This window comes from Elephantulus edwardii, unplaced genomic scaffold (genome assembly GCF_000299155.1).
Source record: "Elephantulus edwardii isolate Elephantulus edwardi_28Jun2011 unplaced genomic scaffold, EleEdw1.0 scaffold00234, whole genome shotgun sequence".
Lineage (NCBI taxonomy): Eukaryota > Metazoa > Chordata > Mammalia > Macroscelidea > Macroscelididae > Elephantulus > Elephantulus edwardii.
Genome location: NW_006399984.1, coordinates 3,162,967 through 3,182,111, shown reverse-complemented (window position 1 = coordinate 3,182,111; position 19,145 = coordinate 3,162,967). Strand labels below are relative to the sequence as shown.

At 38.7% G+C, this 19,145-nt stretch overlaps 1 protein-coding gene across 1 annotated transcript in view; it reads left to right on the top strand.

The window, feature by feature from the left end:
- The window catches only part of TUBGCP5 (tubulin, gamma complex associated protein 5), a 166,845-nt gene that overhangs the window by 139,663 nt on the left and 8,037 nt on the right, over nucleotides 1-19,145 (top strand). Inside the window, exons 17-21 of the mRNA XM_006898596.1 lie at nucleotides 2,790-2,874; nucleotides 3,029-3,149; nucleotides 3,749-3,921; nucleotides 11,020-11,145; nucleotides 11,724-11,812. Of these exons, the coding sequence (XP_006898658.1) occupies nucleotides 2,790-2,874; nucleotides 3,029-3,149; nucleotides 3,749-3,921; nucleotides 11,020-11,145; nucleotides 11,724-11,812 (594 nt within the window). The remainder of the gene's footprint in view (nucleotides 1-2,789; nucleotides 2,875-3,028; nucleotides 3,150-3,748; nucleotides 3,922-11,019; nucleotides 11,146-11,723; nucleotides 11,813-19,145) is intronic.

Here is a 19,145-nt window from a genome sequence, read left to right as displayed (position 1 = left end):
GTATCAGACGCACCTTAGTCTCCAGAGAGACACCATTGCTCTTCAGTACTTTGGAGAGGTCCCTAACAGCAGACTTTCCCATGGCAATACTTCTTCTGCCCCCAACCCTCACCTCCTTGTACCCCCAATATGTTTTTTTAAAAAAAAAAAGAACTGAAGAACTTCAGAATTGACTCATAGTTGAACCTCCAGCAGTTTTCTGAGATAGTGGATCCATGGTAGGAAATTTCCCATCTTTATCTGGAGTGGCCACTGATGGATTCAGACCTCCAGAGAGATGTTCCCTTCAGTTTAGCAGTATGACACATTATGTTTATGACACTGTAACAGCACTCTTCTACATCCTCCCTTCTCCATTTTACTTTTTTCCTTTCTTATTCCTTCATGTCCTCAGAGCTTCCTCCTTAGTCAAATGCTGCCCTTTAGATCTTGTATGGTTGATTATTCTAAGGACCACATCACATCCTTTGTGTTACTGATCACCTTATATAGGCCTAATTTTTTTTCTTTGGGGTTTTATTATTTATTATCCTGTTGCCTCCTTGCCTGTATGGTTTTTGCTGAGAAATTGGAGCTTAGTCTTCTTAGTTCTCCTTTCCAGACAGCTCTTCATTTGTTCTGAGTTGCTTTCATTATTCATTTTTTTTGTTTCATTTTGGAAAGCTTGATTATGCTTTGTCTTCATGGGTGTTTTTTTGCCTTGTATCCTCCTTAGACTTTGCTCAGTTTCTTGAATGCCTATCTTCTACCTTTTCCTAGTATTTGAAACATTTTCTTCCAGCAAAACTTTAACCATATCCTCTGTGATTACTGTTTTCCTCTTCCTGGGTTGAATTCCAGTCAGACATAAGTTATTCTTCTTAATGTGATCCTACGTATTTTCATTATTTTTCTTCCTCCTTTTTTCCCCATTGTTCTTTTGACATTAGAATTGAAGGATTTGTCCTCCATCTCTGTAAATCTGTGTTCCATTTGCTCAGTTCTGTTCTTTTGTCCTTCCAATATGTTATATATTTCTGAAGTTTCAGTCTTATGTTCTGAATTTTAACATGCTGGTTTTTGCTTTCGAGTTTCCATTTTCATTCCTGACAGTGTAGAAATAGAACAATATCATTAATATTACACTCTAGTAAAATCCTGCTGAAGATTATCCAGAAACGACTGCAACAGTACATTGACAGAGAACTACCAGAAATACAAGCTGAACTTAGAAGAGGTCGTGGCACTAGAAACATTATTGCCATTGTAAGGCGGATCCTGGCAGAAAGCAAAGAGTACCAGAGGAATGTCTTATCGGTGTTTCATTGACTGTGAAGAAACATTTGACTGTGTACATCACAACAAATTGTGGCTAACCTTGGAAAAAAATGGGAATCACAGAACACTTGATTTTGCTTATATGAAACCTGTGCTTGGACCAGGAAGCAGTACTCACAACAGAACAGGGAAACAGTGCATGGCTCAAAATCAGGAAAGGAGTGCCTCAAGGATGCATCCCGTCTCCATATCTTTTCAATCTATATGCAGAACAGATCATTTAGAAAGCAGTTCTTTATTAGTAGAAATGTGGCATCAGGATTGTAGGTAGACTCAACAACAACCTACATTAGGCAGATGACACAGTCTTGCTTTCTCAAACTGAAGACGACCTGAAGCAATTGCTGGAGAAAGTCAAAGACTGTAGTCTTCAATATGGATTGAAGCTTAACATCAAGAAGACAAAGGTTCTCACCACTGGTCAAATTGGCAGCTGCACTATGATAAATGGAGAAGAGATTGAGGTTGTTAATTATAGCTTGCTTTGCTCCACAATCAACACTTTAAACACCAGCAGTCAGGAAATCAAAAGATGATTTGCATTTGGAAATCTGCTGTCAAGGACTTCTCCAGAGTGCTAAAAAAGCAATGATATCAGTCTAGAGACTAAGATGCGCCTAATCCAGACCATGGTCTTTGCATTTATTTGCTGTGCATTAGAAAGCCGGAAAATGACTAAGGATGACAGAAGAAGAATCAGTGCCTTCAAATTGTGGTGCTGGAGAAGAGTCTTGAACTTACCGTTGACTGCCAAGAAAACAAATAAATCTATCTTGGAGAGGGTAAAACCCAAGTTTCTCCTTGGAGGCTAGGATTTTGAAGCTCTGTCTCACATATTTTGGGCATGTAGCCAGAAGAAACCAGTCCTTAGAGAAGGACATCATGCTTGGATGGATGGAGGGACAGCACGGGAGAGGAAGACCTTGGAGGAGATGGGTTGATTCAGTGACTGGGGCAATGGGTATTGGTGTGTCAGAATTGGTGAGACTGGCTCAGGACAGGGCAGGCTTCCTAAAATAGAGGACTCTCAACCAACCACTTTTGTCTTATACTATGTCCAGAGAAGTAGTCACTTTGACCACTCACCTTTGTCAGTAGTCCTTTCCAGGGTAAGTAGAGAAGTCTCCTTCCTTGAACATGAGCAAAAGACTCCATTTTCTGAGCCTGCTACTGAATTTTACCAGAATTAAGCTAGTCCCATTATATCTTTGCCTTGTTTTATGATCAACTTGTTCGCATTGCTAAGTATCTTTTATCTTTTTTAGGTAAGCTTGTTATTTAAGAAGTTTCCCTCTCTTCCTTCATTTTAAAGCTGAAGTTTCTATTCTGTGGGCTATGCTAAACATATATGCTTTTATCAGAATGTTTGTTTTCCTATTGTAAAATTACTTTTTTTTTTACTTTATTTTCTTAAGAGCGTTTTCCATGAATACAGTATTTTCCCAAGCTAAAGCTGAAATTTCTTTATTTAGTCTATCTATATCATTTGAAAATGTTGACACAGCTAAGAAGAAACTCCCGGTTCATATGTTAGATGGTCTAACCCTGAGCTACAAGGTAAGTGCTAAAATTTTATAAGTTTTTTAAAATGTTTTTTAATATATTGAAAGTTTTTCTTTTTAAATTGTTTGTTCTGTTAAAATTAAAATATGTAAGCTATAGATCACTTCTGTTTTAATTTCCAGGGTTTTGTTGTGTTTTCTTTCCATAGGTCCCTTGGCCTGTGGACATTGTTATTAGTTTGGAATGTCAAAAAATATATAACCAGGTGTTCCTTCTTTTATTGCAAATAAAGTGGGCGAAGTATAGTCTGGATGTTTTACTATTTGGTGGTAAGATTTTTTTTTCCCAAAAATAAAAATTTCTCTCAATTTTAATTTAGCCCTGAAAAAAGTGGTTAGTAATTTTTTTATAATTTTTGTTGGGATAAGTGCTCCCATGAAATGTATTTATAGAAAGAATTTTACAGATGTCAGAATTGATGTTTCCAAGTGAAATACTTGTAAATTATATGTATAATCTACCACCTGCACCACAGGAGAAGGAGGGCAGTCTCCTCCCATGTGATTAAACTGCCTCTGAAAACCTGCTGAAGGGTCAGGTATGGTTCAGTTCTGACTTGATGTTACACAACAGCAACAATAGTTGATTAGGAATTTAGCCAGGATAAATATTTTTCGTTTCTGTACAATTTTATTAATGACAAGTTAATGACGTTTATATTCTCCATGACTAAAAATAAAGATGATATGGGAAATTTTTCATCTTTCAAAGTCACTTACACTTGGAGCCTTGGCCTTTTGATCAATATAAATACTTATAATCAATATCATTACTTTTGACAATATCAATAACTACTTCCATCAAATTTTTTATTCATTTGTAGTGGTAAGGGTGGCATCTTAGTAAATATTCTTTCGATCTTTTATAGAACTGATTAGTACTGCTGAAAAATCACAGGATAAAGGACTACGCCAACAAAACATGAATGCTAAATTTGGACCACAAAAGAAATCAATAAGACAGCAGATTCATCGAATGTTCCTCTTACGAGTGAAGCTTATGCATTTTGTGAACAGTTTACACAACTACATCATGACAAGGGTTTGTATCTGTCTGCTGTCTCAGTTCTTTTGCATTACACACAATTGATCATAGAAAATTACTTGTAAATATATTCATAGATATAGAAGATCCCACAGAAATACAAATTATACAAATGTAAAGGTAGGGCACATAAAAAGTTTTATTATATAACAATATGACAGCAAGGAGAATTTTTCTAAAATATACCAAAGTGTTTATATCCCAAAGACTTATTTCGTAGTCCTCGACAGGTGGAAACTACGGAGTTCTTTTGGAATTTATTTTATTATTATTATTATTATTATTCATTTCAGTGAACATTTACAGAGATTTTGGATTTCCATTCATTCACTTTTCTCCCCGCCTGCCCTCCCCCCACCACCAGTATGCTCTTCTCTTTGAAAGGTAAAAGAAAAATTCCTTCATTGGTATATAATCCCCCTGCACCCTCACCCCGAGTATACTCCACTCTGCAACCTTCATTCTGGATTCGTATGATAATCATAATGCCCTATAATATATTGATTTTAAACTGTTCTCTCCCTCATCCATTTCAATGCAGTATACATAATTATTGATTTTTAGTTCCTTTCCATTTCATCAGTGACAAAATAGCTATTCCTTGAAAATTATATCACTTTTTAAACTAGTCTAAGTATCTCAGTCTAGTGTTGTATGTAAAAATGATGTAGCCCAATTATATGATTATGCTTTTTTTTTTCTTTTTTTAAAATTCATTTTCATGAATGTTTACAGAGATTTTGGATTTCCATACATTCATTGTTGCATTTTTCTCTCTGCCACCCCTCCCCCCAGTTTGCACGTCTCTTTGAAAAGTAAAAGAAAAATTATTTCATTGGTATAGAAATCCACCACCATCCCCCTCCCTGAGTACACTCCACTATGCAACCTTCATTCTGGACTCCTGTCATAACCATAAGACACAATCATATATTACTTTCAAACAGTTCTCTCCCTCAACTGTTTCAGTGCAGTATACATAATTTATCCAATTGTTCTCAGTCTCACCCCAACTCTGATGTCAGTCCCGTTCTACAGTAGTGGCACCATGCAGCACCTGTCCTTTTGTGACTGAGATATTTCACTCAGCATAATGACCTCCAAGGTCACCCATTTTTAATAATACTGCATGAATTCCTTGTTTTTCAATGAGGTGTAGTAGTCCATTGTGTGAATATACCACAGCTTCTCCATCTATTCGTTTGTTGATGGGCACTTAGGTTGTTTCCAACTCTTTGCTATTGTGAACAAAGCCACAATAACCACGGGTGTGAATATATCTGCCTGGGTGAGTTTTGGTTTCTGCCTGGGTGACAGTTTTGGTTTCTTTAGGGTATATTTCCAGAAATGGAATTGCTAGGTCAAATGGTATTTCTATTTGCAACTTTTTGAGAGAGTGCCATACAGACTTCCATAGTGGTTGCACCATTTTACACTCCCACCAACAGTGAATAAGGGTTCCAGTTTCTCCACAACCTTGCCTGCATTTGTTGTTTGCTGCTCTGTTAAATTTTGCTATTCTTACAGGGGTGAGATGATATCTCATAGTTGTTTTGATTTGCATCTCTCTTAGAGCTAGAAATTTTGAACATTTCTTCATGTATTTGTTGGCCATTGAATGTCTTTGGTGAAGTGTCTGTTCGTATCCTGTGCCAATTTTTCAATTGGGTTATTTGCCTTTATCTTGTTGTTGTGCTCGAGTATTTTATAAATTCTAGATATAAGTCCCTTATCTGCCATGTCATTACCAAATATATTTTCCCAATCTGTGGCTTCCCTTTTTACTCTGTTGGAGGAGTTTTTAGATGTGCAATTATGTTTTTCTTAAAACAAAGGCATAATTACAAAGTAAATGAAACTGTTAATGCTCTTGAGTCAAATTTGACTCATAGCAACCATACAATCAACAGATATGAAACCTGTCTGATCCATACAATCTCTGATATGTTGGATCTCATTGCAGCAATACTGTATTAGTTTATTTCACTGAGAGTCCTCCTGTCTTTTGCTTCCCCTTTACCTCTCCAATCATTGTGTCCTTCTCTAAGGAATAACCTCTCCTAACAATGTGCCCAAAGTATGTGAGATAAGCTTCACTATCCTTGCCTCTAAAGAGACTCCTGGCTGCATTTACTCCAAGACTTGTTTGTTCTTTTGGCAATCCGTGGGACTCTTCTCTAGAACAACAACAACTCAAAGGCATTGATCTTTCTTCTGTAATTTTTATTTTCCAGCTCTCAGGTGCATAGCAAATGATTGAAAAGACCATTATATGAGTTAGACACACCTTTGACTTTATGCTGACATCATTGCTCTTCAGTACTTTAGAGAAGTCCCTGAGAGGAGACTTGACCAGAGCAATATGGTTTTTAATTTGACTGCTGGTATCGAGGTTGTTGCTTGTGGATCCAAGCAATATGAAATAATTGATAACTTAAATCTTTTCTCCATCTATCATGATGTTGCTTATTGGCCCAGTGGTGAATACCTTTGTTTACTTGTTGTTTAGTTATAATCCATATTGCGGGCTACAGTCTTCAGTCTACAAGTGCTTCAAGTCCTCCTCATTTTTTGCATACAGGATTCTTTCATCTGCAGAATAAAAATTGTTGATGAATCTTCCTCCAATTCTGATACCACATCCATTTTCATAAAGTCCAGCTTCTCAGAATGATTTATTCAGCATTCAGATTGAACAAGTTTGGAGAGAGCAAAGACTCCTGATGCACACCTTTCTTGATGTTAAAACATGCAGTGTTTCCTTGGTTTGTTCGAATATTTCTTGGTATAGGTTTCGTATAAGCACAATTAAGTGTTCTGGAACTTGCATATGAGTAATTGATGATCTGTTCAACATTCAGCACCCAGCCTCGTTTGACTGCTAATAATTGAGCTTCTCCAACGATTCTTTCCACAGATACAGCGGAAGTAATATACCATTATTCCTTTGCATGCTATCAGATGAGATCCAGGTGTATAGTTTATCTTTGTTATTTGATGAAAAAAAGTCTTTTTGATGACTAAATCATTGAATGTAGAAAATTCAGTCCTTTGGAGTCCGTCCTCATTCTGTCACCAAGTCCATAATTTCTGACTACTATTTCTTCTACACTGTTTGCAACTTTTTCATTCCAGACACCAATTATTATTAATGTGTCTTGACTGCGTGCTTGGTCAATTTCAGACTGCAAAAGTTTGCAAAATTCCTGATTTCCTCCTCTTTTGCTTTAGTTGTTGGTCCTTATATTTGAATATAAATTGTATTAGCAGATCTTCCTTATACGTGTATGCATAACATCCTGTTGTTGTTAGGTGCTGTCGAATTGAGAACTCACAGCAATCCTGTGAGCAAAAGATCTGAACCCTGTACTATCCTGTGCCATCCTCACACGTCCTGACACACGAGTCCATTGCAGCAATCACTATGTCAGTCCACCTGGTTAAGGGTCTTCTTTTCCTTTGTGGACCCTCCACCTTTCCCAGCGTCATTCCTGCTCTAAGGAACATGCCCAAAGTATGTGAGGCAAAGCCTCATCATTCTTTTTTTTTTATTTTACTAATTTTAATGAACACTTACAGAGATTTTGGATTTCCATTCATTCATTGTTGCACTTTTCAAGCCTCATCATTCTTGTCTCTAAAAAGTACTCTGTCTCCACCCTCTCCAAGACATATCTGTTTGTTCTTTTGTCAGTCCATAAGGTTTTAAGTGCTCTTCTCCAACACCACAGCTCAAAGATGTCAATTCTTTTTATGTCTTCCTTATTCGTTGTCCAGTTCTCAGATGCATAGCAAGAGATCAGAAATACTATGGCCTGAATCAAACATACCTTAGTCCTCAGACTGACATCATTACTACTCAATAATCTGAAGAGGTCCCTAACTGCAGATTTTCTCAGGGCAATGCATCTTCTTATTTCCTGACTGCTCATACCAAGAATGTTTATTGTGGGTTCAAGTAAGATGAAGCTGTTGCGAATTTCAATCTCTTCTCCATCCATCATGACACTGCCTATTGGTCCAGTGTTTTTTTTGGTTTTTTTTTTTTTTTGTTTTGTTTTTTGGTGTTTTTTTTTTTTTTACATCAGGTAGAGCTAATAAGACAGAATTTTTGTTTTCTTAACATTTAGATGCAGTTCATACCTAAGGCTACATTCCTTGATCTTCTGCAACAAGTGCTTCATGTCCTCACTTTCAGCAAGCAAGGATGTATCATCTCCATCACACAGGTTATTGATGAGTCTCCTTCCAATCCTGATGTCACACTTCTCCTTATAGTGTCCAGTTTCTCGAATAATTTGCTCAGCATACAGATTAAATAGTTATGGAGAGAGATTAAACCCTGACATACTCCCTACTCAATTTTAGACCATACAGTGTTCCCCTGTTCACACAACAGCCTCCTGGTCCAGGTGTAGATTTTGCATGAGCACAGTTAAGTGATCTGGAACTCCCATTCATCTCAGTGTCAGCCACAACTTGTTATGATCCACACAGTCAAATGTCTTTGCATAGTCAGTAGGTCACAAGTAGACATTTCTTTGGTATTCTTTACTTTCAGCCAGGATCCATGTGATATCAGCAATGATATCCCTGGTGCTACAGCCTCCTCTACATCCAGTGTGAACTTCTGGCAGTTCTCTGTCAGTATACTATTCTAACCATTTTGGAATGATCTTCAGCAGTATTTTGCTTTCATGTGATATTAATGATGTTGTTTGATAGTTTCCACATTCAGTTGGATCACCTTTCTTGGAAATGGGAACAAATATGGACTTCTTCCAATCCATTGGCCAGATAGTTGTCCTCCAAATTTCCTGGCATAACATCTTTTCACTCACAATATTGTACTTCAAGATAGATTTTATGACACCCTTTTTAACTATAAATGCAACACTGTTCTTTTTTTTTTTTTTTAGTTCTCAGCATAGTGAATCATATGATTATCTGATTTAGAGAGACAAATGTCAGTTCTTCTCAGTTCTCTGATAATTCCTAAAATGTCTATACATTCCATTTCTTTTTTTAACAACTTCTATTTTCCTACATTTACATACCACACATTCTATGTACCAATTATTAATGGATGATTGATTGCAGCCTTATTTTAAGTGTCTTTAAGTGTAAGAGTTCTACTTCTAGTAGTGTGTCTAATAATATTCCTCTGTTCTTCATAGGGTTTTCAAAGGCTCGTTATTTCAGAATTGGATAGCTATTCTTTCTCAGTCTGTCTCAATCTGAAAGTTCCTCTGAAAGGTCCACCATGGTGGACCCCTGGTATTAAAATACTGATGCACAGCTTCCAGCATCACAGCAGCCAGTAAACTACCTCAGTACATCAAATGACGGTACTCTTAAGAGCAAACAATAACCAAGCATATAGGTACACAAACTCTTAAGTAGCACCATGCAAGTCATTTCCCCCACTACAACAAACTTGAAGATAAATGCTATACCTCTAATAGCAAACCATAAAAACAAGCAAGCAAGCAGATACCAAGCAGAGCTCACTGAACCTACTGACTTCTCCAGGCAAAGATGGGGGGCCAGCTGGCACACCAGCTGTCTCTTCCACCATCTGGCTTGTTGCTCTGGATCAATGGCATGCCAGACGCAGAGCAATGTGCCAGACAGCTGGTGTGCCATGTACTGACTGGGACATGAAACTACTTTTATATCTTATAACTAGTTCTAAAGGAAGTTTTAAATGAAAAGTGTACAGTTTAACAATGGTAGTATTATTGAGGCAATACTCGTTTAAAGCTTAAATTTTGTTTATTCTAAAACCTGTTTTGCTTGGATGGAGTGAACATTTGAAACCCTTTTGGATAAGGCATCAGAGGTACTCTCTGAATCCATGTTGCAGTGATAGTCTTCAGAGGACTAGCCTCAACTAAAAGTAAATGGTATAGAAAATGTTTTTTCTTAGATTGCATTATTTATCAGTTTGAAATATATCATACTTACATTTAAAAAATAGAATGTATTAAAAATATAAACTCAATTATTTCTAACATAAATATAACACTTATAATAAAAAATATAATACTTATAATAAACTCAACATTTTCAGAGGATTCTTCTCCAAATTGAGTTCCTCCATGTACATTAAATTTATTTGCTTCGTTTTCCTACCCCTGTGAAGCTCCGTCTGACATACTTTGTGCATGTTGCAAGGAGGGATCAGTCCTTGGAGGACATCATACTTGGTAGAGTGGAGCTGGAGGACAGCCCAGAAGGGGAAGACCCTCGATAATATGGATTGACTCAGTGGCTTGGGTAATGGAGATAGGTGTGTCTGAGACAATAAGGTTGGCTCAGGATAGAGCAGGGTTCAGAGCTACTGTACAAAGGGTCACTATGAGTCACAAGCAACTTGACAGCACATAGCAACAACAACATCCCAGTGTGTCAAAATAAGACATTCATTCACTTGTGAAAATGAGTGCCCTTAATAACTGAACCTCAACATAATTTTACAATAAACACACCAAGGTTAGTTTTAAAGGATGTTATTCTTTGCCCTTGAGTCAGCTATGACTCATAGCAGCCCAACCCTAAGAACAGTGGCTCTGAACCTTGCCCTGTCCTCAGCCAAAATCACCATCTCTGACACACCTGACCTCATTGCCACAGTCATTGTGTAAAGCCATCACATCCAGAGATCCAGTCTTTGTCTCCTACACTGTTCTTCCACGCTTCCGAGTGTGATGTCTTTCTCCAAGGAGAACCACGTACAAAGTATGTGAGACAGAGCTTCAAAATCCTTACCTACAAGGAGTAACCTATTTTCACTCTCTCCAGGAAAAACCTGTTTGTTTTCTTGGCAGTCTATGGTATGTTCAGTACTCTTTCCCAGCATCACAACTCAAAGGTATCAATTCTTCTTTTGTCATTTTGTACAGCTCTTAGATGCATAGTAAGCAATTGAAAAGACCATGGCCTGAGTCAGGTCATGGTCTTTTAATTGCATTATCTCATAGTTGCATTATTTCAGAGTTTGAGAAGAATCGAAGCTAATAAAAAATTCTTTATGTGCACATAAATCCTCCAAGAAAAATCTGTTGATTAAACTTTTTCTCTTTCTCTCAAAAGATTCTTCACAGTACAGGGCTGGAATTTCAACATCAAGTTGAAGAAGCCAAGGATTTAGATCAATTGATTAAAATTCACTATAGATATCTGTCAACTATCCATGATCGATGTCTCCTAAGAGAAAAGGTACATGAGTTGCCACCTTGAAATTTTACTGCTAAGTCACAGAATTAAGCTGGGCAAATAAAGTTTGTTCACTTTGGGCTTTTATCATTTTTAAGTTTCTATTTTGTGGAATGTTCTTTAAAGAAGGATCAGATCAACTTGATTATAAATTTGTATCACATTACTAGATCTTATGTTTAAGAAGAACCTGTGAAAACTGTTTGATCAGCTTTGCCTCTGCATTCACTCTGTATTACATTTGCATTCAATTGGAAAATTTTATTTGCAGCTGTAGAACAATACCTTGTAATTATTTGACCCATATTGCTGGTGAAATTAAAATGGCCATTTCAAGAAATGGTAGTGTGCTCAGTTGATTGGACTGTACTGCTAATAATGCCTCGTGTGGTAGCAGTGTATGCATGGGCCAGATTTCAGTGGATTCTTTTCTGAGACTAGCACCTTATCTTAAACATAGAAGACATTCATTGGCCTTGTGATCTTTTTCTGTGACTTGTTTAAATTAGGGAAAAAATATTGATGTCAATGTGAAAATCATAAGGTAAAGTTCTTACTTTGTCCATGATTTTAATTTCCAGGTTAGTTTTGTTAAAGAAGCCATAATGAAGGTATTGAATTTGGCACTTATGTTTGCAGATGGGTGGCAAGCAGGTCTAGGAGCTTGGAAGTAAGTATGTATTTTTTGTTGTGTCCAATTTAGCTTCTCTTATGGCTGATTTCATTCTAATAGCTTTTACTCCCCCTCCACAACTTCTTATAAACCCTTATAGGCAGTCCTGAGTGTTCCTTGATTCTTTGTTTGTGAATTTTTCTACTTACTGAAGTTCTTTTTTTTAACCCCAAATCAATAATCACAGTATTACTTTCAGAGTTATTCACAGACATGCTATATGCCCAAATACAAAATTAGAATGATGTTTTATTAATTCTTCCTTTTCAACAAAAAGATTTCCCCTTCTCCTTTTTCTAAAAACAGTTTTAATACTTGTAAGTTGATTTTCTGGTTCTTTGAAATGTAGGAAAATTCTTTTTAAAGGCTTTGTTCCTTTTTGCCAATTTTTGAAACTAAGAATGTAATTTCTCAAAGACCTAGTGTTGCAGAAACATCAGACCCAAGGGAGAAAAAGAATCACCTGAACACCTGAGTTATAAAGAGGAAGGTCTTTATTCTTTGGTGGAGCCTCAAGGGACTATTGTCCAAAGTGGTCAGGCATCCTGCACTGCTTTGGCCTGGGCTTTTTTTTTTTTTTTTATAAAGATTACTTCTTTATTTTATTTTCTTGTATTTATTTATTTATTTTGTGTGTGTGTGTGTGTGTGTGTGTGTGTGTGTGTGTGTGTGTTTACCGTCAAATCAGATCTGACTGGTACGGGAGGAGATTATTCCTCCTTCTCCAGCAGAGGATCTGGTGGATTCGAACCACATAGCTCTGGGATTGCAGCACAGCTTCTTGCTACTAGGCCACCAGACCTCCCTTGGCCTGGGCTTTTTATAGGAAATGGACAAAGGAGAAATTGTGGGGTTTTCTCATTGGTAGTTTTCAAAGCAGCAGAGGGAATTTACAGAGGCAGAAACAGTTTCAGGAAGGCCAGGAGTCATGAGTCAAGCATGTCACTTTCTGCATAAGGGAATTATTCTTGTTGGCACACATCCCCTTAGCCTGATAGATAAGGAAACGTTCTTATAAAACCATAACTTTCCTGCCCTTCAGATAAAGGGGCAGGCAGCTGCAGGGCTGCAGAACCTCTTTTCTCCCCTTTGGAATTGAAACATCTTTCATCAAACATATCTCAGAGCCTCTTCTCAGGGACTCCTCTCTCCTTAGAAGCCATCTTTTAAATATAATCAGTCAGAGAGGATGATACTATTTCCTCAATTTTATGGGAGGATAGGAGCTCAACTTTTAACTTGTGCTTATGAGAAACATCAATACCCTGGGCACTGTCTCAGCTCCTCTTGACAACTGACGGGTTAGTATAATCCCCCAATTAAGAACTTTCTAAAAAAAAAGAAACTTTCCCCAGTGCGTCCCTAGTGAGGAGACCTGAAGTGTACCACTTTATCCCTTAAGAGGTCACTGATAAATTGCCCCAAGTGTTGGCTCAACAAACACTCGAGAAATCCAATCCCAATTCATTTGAGCAAGAGCAAGGCATTATTGCTCAATTTTATAAAATTGGGCACTTAAACGCAGAAAGTTGGAACTAACCTATAGCCGACCTCCAACAGATTTTCAAAGACAGTAATTCGCAAGGGTGGAGATTGCCCATCCTTCTCCTGTGGAGCAGCTGGTGGATTCAAAGGCTTTTTTTGTTTTTTAAATAATTTTAATGAGCATTTACAGAGATTTTGGATTTCCATTCATTCATTGCTACACTTCTATCCCTCAAAGGCTTAAAGTTTGAATTCACCAGTTTCTGCTCAGGAGGATGGATGTTCTCTTCCTATGCGGTTTACCGCCTCTGAAAACTGACTAGAGGGTTACCTATGGGTCTGTTCCAACAATAACAACAAACCCAGAAAAAGGAATAGTCCATCATGTCTTTCATAGTCCCCCACAAATCTTCATCCACTAGCTCACAAGTCCCTCCCCTGGTTCTTCATTGGCTGAGTACTGTGGGGTTAACAGTCTTCCTGATACCACGTAGTCTTTTCACTTCTTTTTATGACTCCTTTTCCCTGATTCCCCCATCTTCCTTCATCCTGTTTATGTACACATTCCAGAGGCATATTATGTCATTTAATAGCTTATGTCTCCTTTGGGTCAGCTTGGGACTTTTTACCCTTGCCCTTGTTTTTAGTCTGAAGATGGGCCAGCCTGAATTCTATTTCTGACAAATGCCCCTTTTTCTGTTTCATACAGAAATGAATTTTTCTGTTGGTCTTATCATTATCTATACTTTTCAAACTTCTCTAGTGTCTGTTGACTATCCTCATCATAGGGAGTGTTACTTATGTGTGTCTCTAGTATTATGTTGATTTGTTGGTAAACTATGATGGCATTCTCATTTAGTCTTTGGGCTGTACCTCAGAAAAAAGGTGTGGTACAACACCGAATAGCTGTCAAGATTCTTGCTGCTACTATGAAAGAAGTGAGGATAGAAGTGGCTGTATTTTCCCACTTGCCAAACTACCCTTCCATCCATTCAGTGAAAGGGTTGCTGATTCCTGAATTCTCTGCCAGTTCATTGACCAGAGTGTTTAATCTTTACAGGACATTTGTTATAGTTCCCTCAGAAACTATGTTATTAGGGATGAAGCTATCATACTTACCTCCTAGCATTTACCTCCTAGCACATACACTTTTCTTCCATCATCATGTCTAATGTCATCCTATTTTCTCAGGCTGTCAGACTGATGGCATCTATCTGGCTAGCCACCCCTTGTAGGGCATCTCTGTTATGAAACTTTGTTGGTTATAGTAAATACAGTTGATCCAACCTACATTCATATTTATTGTAGACCACTGGAAAAGTATGCTTTTAAATGCTGCACCTATCTTGATTCTTAGGTGCAAACATAATTATTAGAAACCCTTCTAAGGACTCAGATAGAGTCACTATAAATATGGATCTAAGGATCTAAAGAAGGATTTCCAGGCCCAGAATTTCCCATTGTGTTCCAGCTACTCTCAGAACAGAGGGTGAAAGGAATTGCCAGCTGGACCAGAGCACATGTCCTAGACTAATCAGACAGCAGCAGATCTCAGAGATTCCCTTTTCCACAGTACCACCAGACATCTGTCCAGGATAATCTAAAGGCCAAAAAGTTGCCATTGCTAGACTCAACATCAATATTTCAGACGTATGTGCAAGTTGTCAGTTCTTCTGCAGGCACTGTGAACTCTTCTCCCTGCCTTGAGAGGTAAGAAGAGTGATTCATCCACGCTGTGGAGAATAGGGGTTCACTCTCGGGTCCAACTTTTGCAGTATAGAAAAGAGCAACAACAGCTTCTCAAGTGTCATTTCCCCAAGCATTCTTGTCCTGGTACAGAGCCATCATGCGGTACATTATTATTGGATCCCAGTCCCACTGAAGAAAAAGGGAACCACCTGTGCTTATGGTTGACCAGCTACACAGGCATAGCAGTTAACTTCTGTTCAGAGCTTGTGCTGAATGTTCTACCCGTTCTACTCAAGCATTCACATTTCCATATCCTGTTTCTTTCTCCTTCAAGACCTTCACTTCAGTCACTTCTGCCTTTTGGGGGTCATTATAAAGTGACTGGAAGTCATTGTTGACTGGTGGAGTAGAAGTGGCTTGGGGACTAAGTGTTGAAACAGTTACTAATTTGAGCATCAACCTCCGAAGGGTGTCTGTGCCCATTCTTTTTCACCCCAATTCTTATACCCAATTAGTAACTAGTGATCATTGATCCAAAGTAGCCAGAGTCTTGATGGACAGTAGTAAAGGGTTACACTCTAGCTCACTACAGTTGGGGTGAGAATGTTTCACCCTTATAAAAGTGTATCTTTTCCTTTAATTCATTACAGGAGTTTGAGGATGACAGATTGTATGTCCATCCCTCAGTCTGAATGTCACCATACATTTTCTCCAACCAGAACATGAGGATGCAGCAAATACTCATTTGTTTAGGGTCTTCTTTTTAGGGCATAAGTATTTATCTGAGCTCATTAGTTGTCTTCACATGATAAGACCTGGTAAGAATCAAGCAAAAGGACTAGGGCAGATGTAGTTTTGGTTACATTAATCACTCATCTAACTTAGGATGCTGGTGGTGCCCAGGACACTCTGTAGTATTTCTAATGTAATAACCCATTTTAGCTTGCCGACTTCTCTGGAACAAAACCTCATCATAAAAAAAACAACCTCATCATCGTGGGAAGGATAGTTGTGGAATATTCTCTTAGACCCTCCTCACAGTTACCTTAAGGAGTTCCCTAGGTGAAGGGTATACCTCCCACCGATTACCACTTCTCTCTTTGTCCTTTTCAACTAGACCCTTTATTCAAATATAGTGAATCTACCCCTTTTCCACGGTCTAAATGGCTGCTCAGTTGTCAACAGCACTTGTGAAGAGCCCACCCAGTCTGGCTGAAGTTTTCCTTCTTTCCCAGACTTAATCAGCACCAAGTTTTCCAGCCAAAAGTCTTGAACAGTGATTTCAAGGAGAGAGGTTTGAGCCAGGAGCCCTTTTAACCTGAGATTTGACAAAGTAGTGGAAAGAACCAGCACATATTCTTCAGAAACTGATCCATGATGGTCATGTCTGTGGTCTTAACCTAGTTAGGGGAGCCCATACATTAGTTCATAAGGGGATTATCCTAGGTCCTTTCTTGGGGCCTTTCTGATTCAGAGTAAGGTTATGGGGAGATACTTTGTCCTTGGATAATTTGGTTTCTAAGCCTAGTTTTGTGATCTTCTCTTTAAGAATCTAGTTCATTGTTTTCTACCTTTCCTGAGGAGGGTAGGTCCAGGGACTGTGATAATATTAGTTGGTATCTAAACTTGCCATCACTCCCTTCAGTACTCTGGAATTAAGTGGTTTCAGTTTTCTGAATCATTGTTCTCTACTAGACCAAATCTAGGTCTAACCTGTTTCAAAAAGATTTTGATAATACCATTGTAGTCACAGAGGCCAAAGGGTGGGCTTTTATCCAAAAAGAAAGATGTTCCACTATACCAAACAGATATTTGAGTCTCCCTACTTGGGCAGGCCATGATCAGGAATGGCCTCAGCCCTAGAGACCTCACCATTCCCACCCCAAGCAGAGTGTCTTCAGAGTACCTTCTTAGTGATTTTCTGACAGGTTATGCAGCCCTCACATACCTGCTGGCAATAGCCTACGTGCTTACACATCCATAGTTCCTTAACACAGCATCACACACAGCCTGTGGACCAATGACTACCTTTATGTAGTGTGGACAATAATTCCCTTATTTTGCGTGGGCTCATCATCTCTTTCACATCTAGAGAACTCACTGCCCATCCTCAATCCAGGTGGCCCAGACCTGGCTTATTCCTCTAGAGTGAATTGGGGTCTTTCTGTTATCTCTGAAACACTGGGTATTAGGTCAGGGAGGCTTGTGTAGCCATCTCATCTGCAAGCCAGATAACGCAGCTTCTGTGCTACTACCCATATGATGTCCTTTTACATGAACCACTGCTGTTTCTGTGAGGGTAAAGAAGCTTTCTAAGACTTGTTTAAATAAAGTCCCATGGACTAATGCCTTTCCTTTGCTGCTCACGAGCCCTGTTCCCTCCAAATCTTGCCAAAAGTATGAACAACCACCAAGTATATTTTGAGTCCGTGTAAACCATGCCTTCTCATCCCCCAAGACGTTTTAGGGCTCAATCAAGACTATAGAGCTTACAAATTTGCCCTGACCAATTATTAGTTAATTTCTTCTTCTCATAAAGGGACTGATATACCACATCTTGTATTATATCGCCATTATCTTTTCCTCCAGTCACTCAGGAGGACTCATCCATGAACAGCAGAGGAATCACTTATAGGTATTGTCTAACTTTAGCTTGGTATTCCATAATATCCAGGCAGCTACACTCAGGGGCCTCTGAGCCTCCCTTCCCTATACAGAGAAAATTATCAGGGTTTAACCTACCCTCAGTTGTCAAGACTAAGTCCTATATTTCTAGTAATATTGCTTCATATTTTAGAATTCAGAAATTTATCGCCCATCTCCCTGCCCTTTTATTTAAGATTTTTCTGACCTGGTGTGAGGTGCTCACAATTAGGGCTCCCCCAAAGATCATCTTCCGACTTTCTTCTACCAGTAGGGCAATGGCAGCTACCACTTGGACACATTCCAAAGACCCTTTCAAAACAGAATCTAATAGTTTGGATACAAAAATAACTGGATGCTTCTTTACCACCACACACCTCCATCCCTCCACCCCTACCAGGTTACAGAACTGGCACTGTAATTAGGACATGCTTTAAGTGTTCTACTGCCTAAATTCCTGGGAAAGACCAAGCTAGGGGATCAGACTCTTATTCTGAAAGTTTGAGATATGTTGTGGTATGTGCTGTCGAGTCGCTTGCGACTCATAGCGACCCTGTGTACAACAGCCCTAAACTCCGCTCTGTCCTGTGCCAATCGCACTGTCTCTGACACTCATATCCCAATTATCCCAGTCACTGAATCAATCCACCTCATAGAGGGCCTTCTCCTCCTGCGTTGTCCCTCCACCCACCCTCCCAAGCATGATGTCCCTCTCTAAGGACCAGTCTCTCCTCACAACATGTGTGTGTGTATAAAATTGAGTAGATTAATAGTCTGACCCTTGTTTTTTTTTTTTTCATGAGACTAATAAGTCATCCACATAGTGCAATAACTGGATCTCTGCATGTGGTTGAAACTCCTCCTTTTCAAGGACTTGGCTGAATAAAGTTGGGGCCTCAGTGAAAATCTGTTAGCACTGACCAGCAGTACTGCTGCTTTCTTTTAGTTTGGGAGTTTTTCCATTCAAAGATGAAGAGGTCTCACCTTGCAGGGTTCAAGGGCATGCCCAAAACATTCTCACATCTACCATACTAAACCACTTACATTCATATAGGATCCTTCTGAGGAGGGTATAAGAGTTAGGAATTACTGGTTGGCAGATGCAGATCACTTGTTTTATGGCTCTCAGGTCTTATACCAGCTAGTATGTTTTCTTAACTGGAAGGATCAGAGTGTTGTAGGGTAACATGCAAAGTTCTCAGAGACTGTCTTTCTCCATGCCCACTATGACTGGTTTCACATCTTTCCGCCCCTCAATGGGGATAGGGTATTATCTTCTACAGAATATATCCCCTTGTTTTTTAAGTTCCACCCATGAGGGTGGAATCTCCAACCCTCTTCTGTTGTCCTCTTTAACCCATACTTGAAGGTCAGTCCTTCCTTTCTCTTCTTTAGTCAAATGTCTCATCACCACCTTCACTTATCCTTCCTCCACCCCCATCTCCAACCCTAATTTTACATTAGGTCTTGCCCCGAAAGATTTACTATCCCTGTTTCTAGGACATAGAGAAGT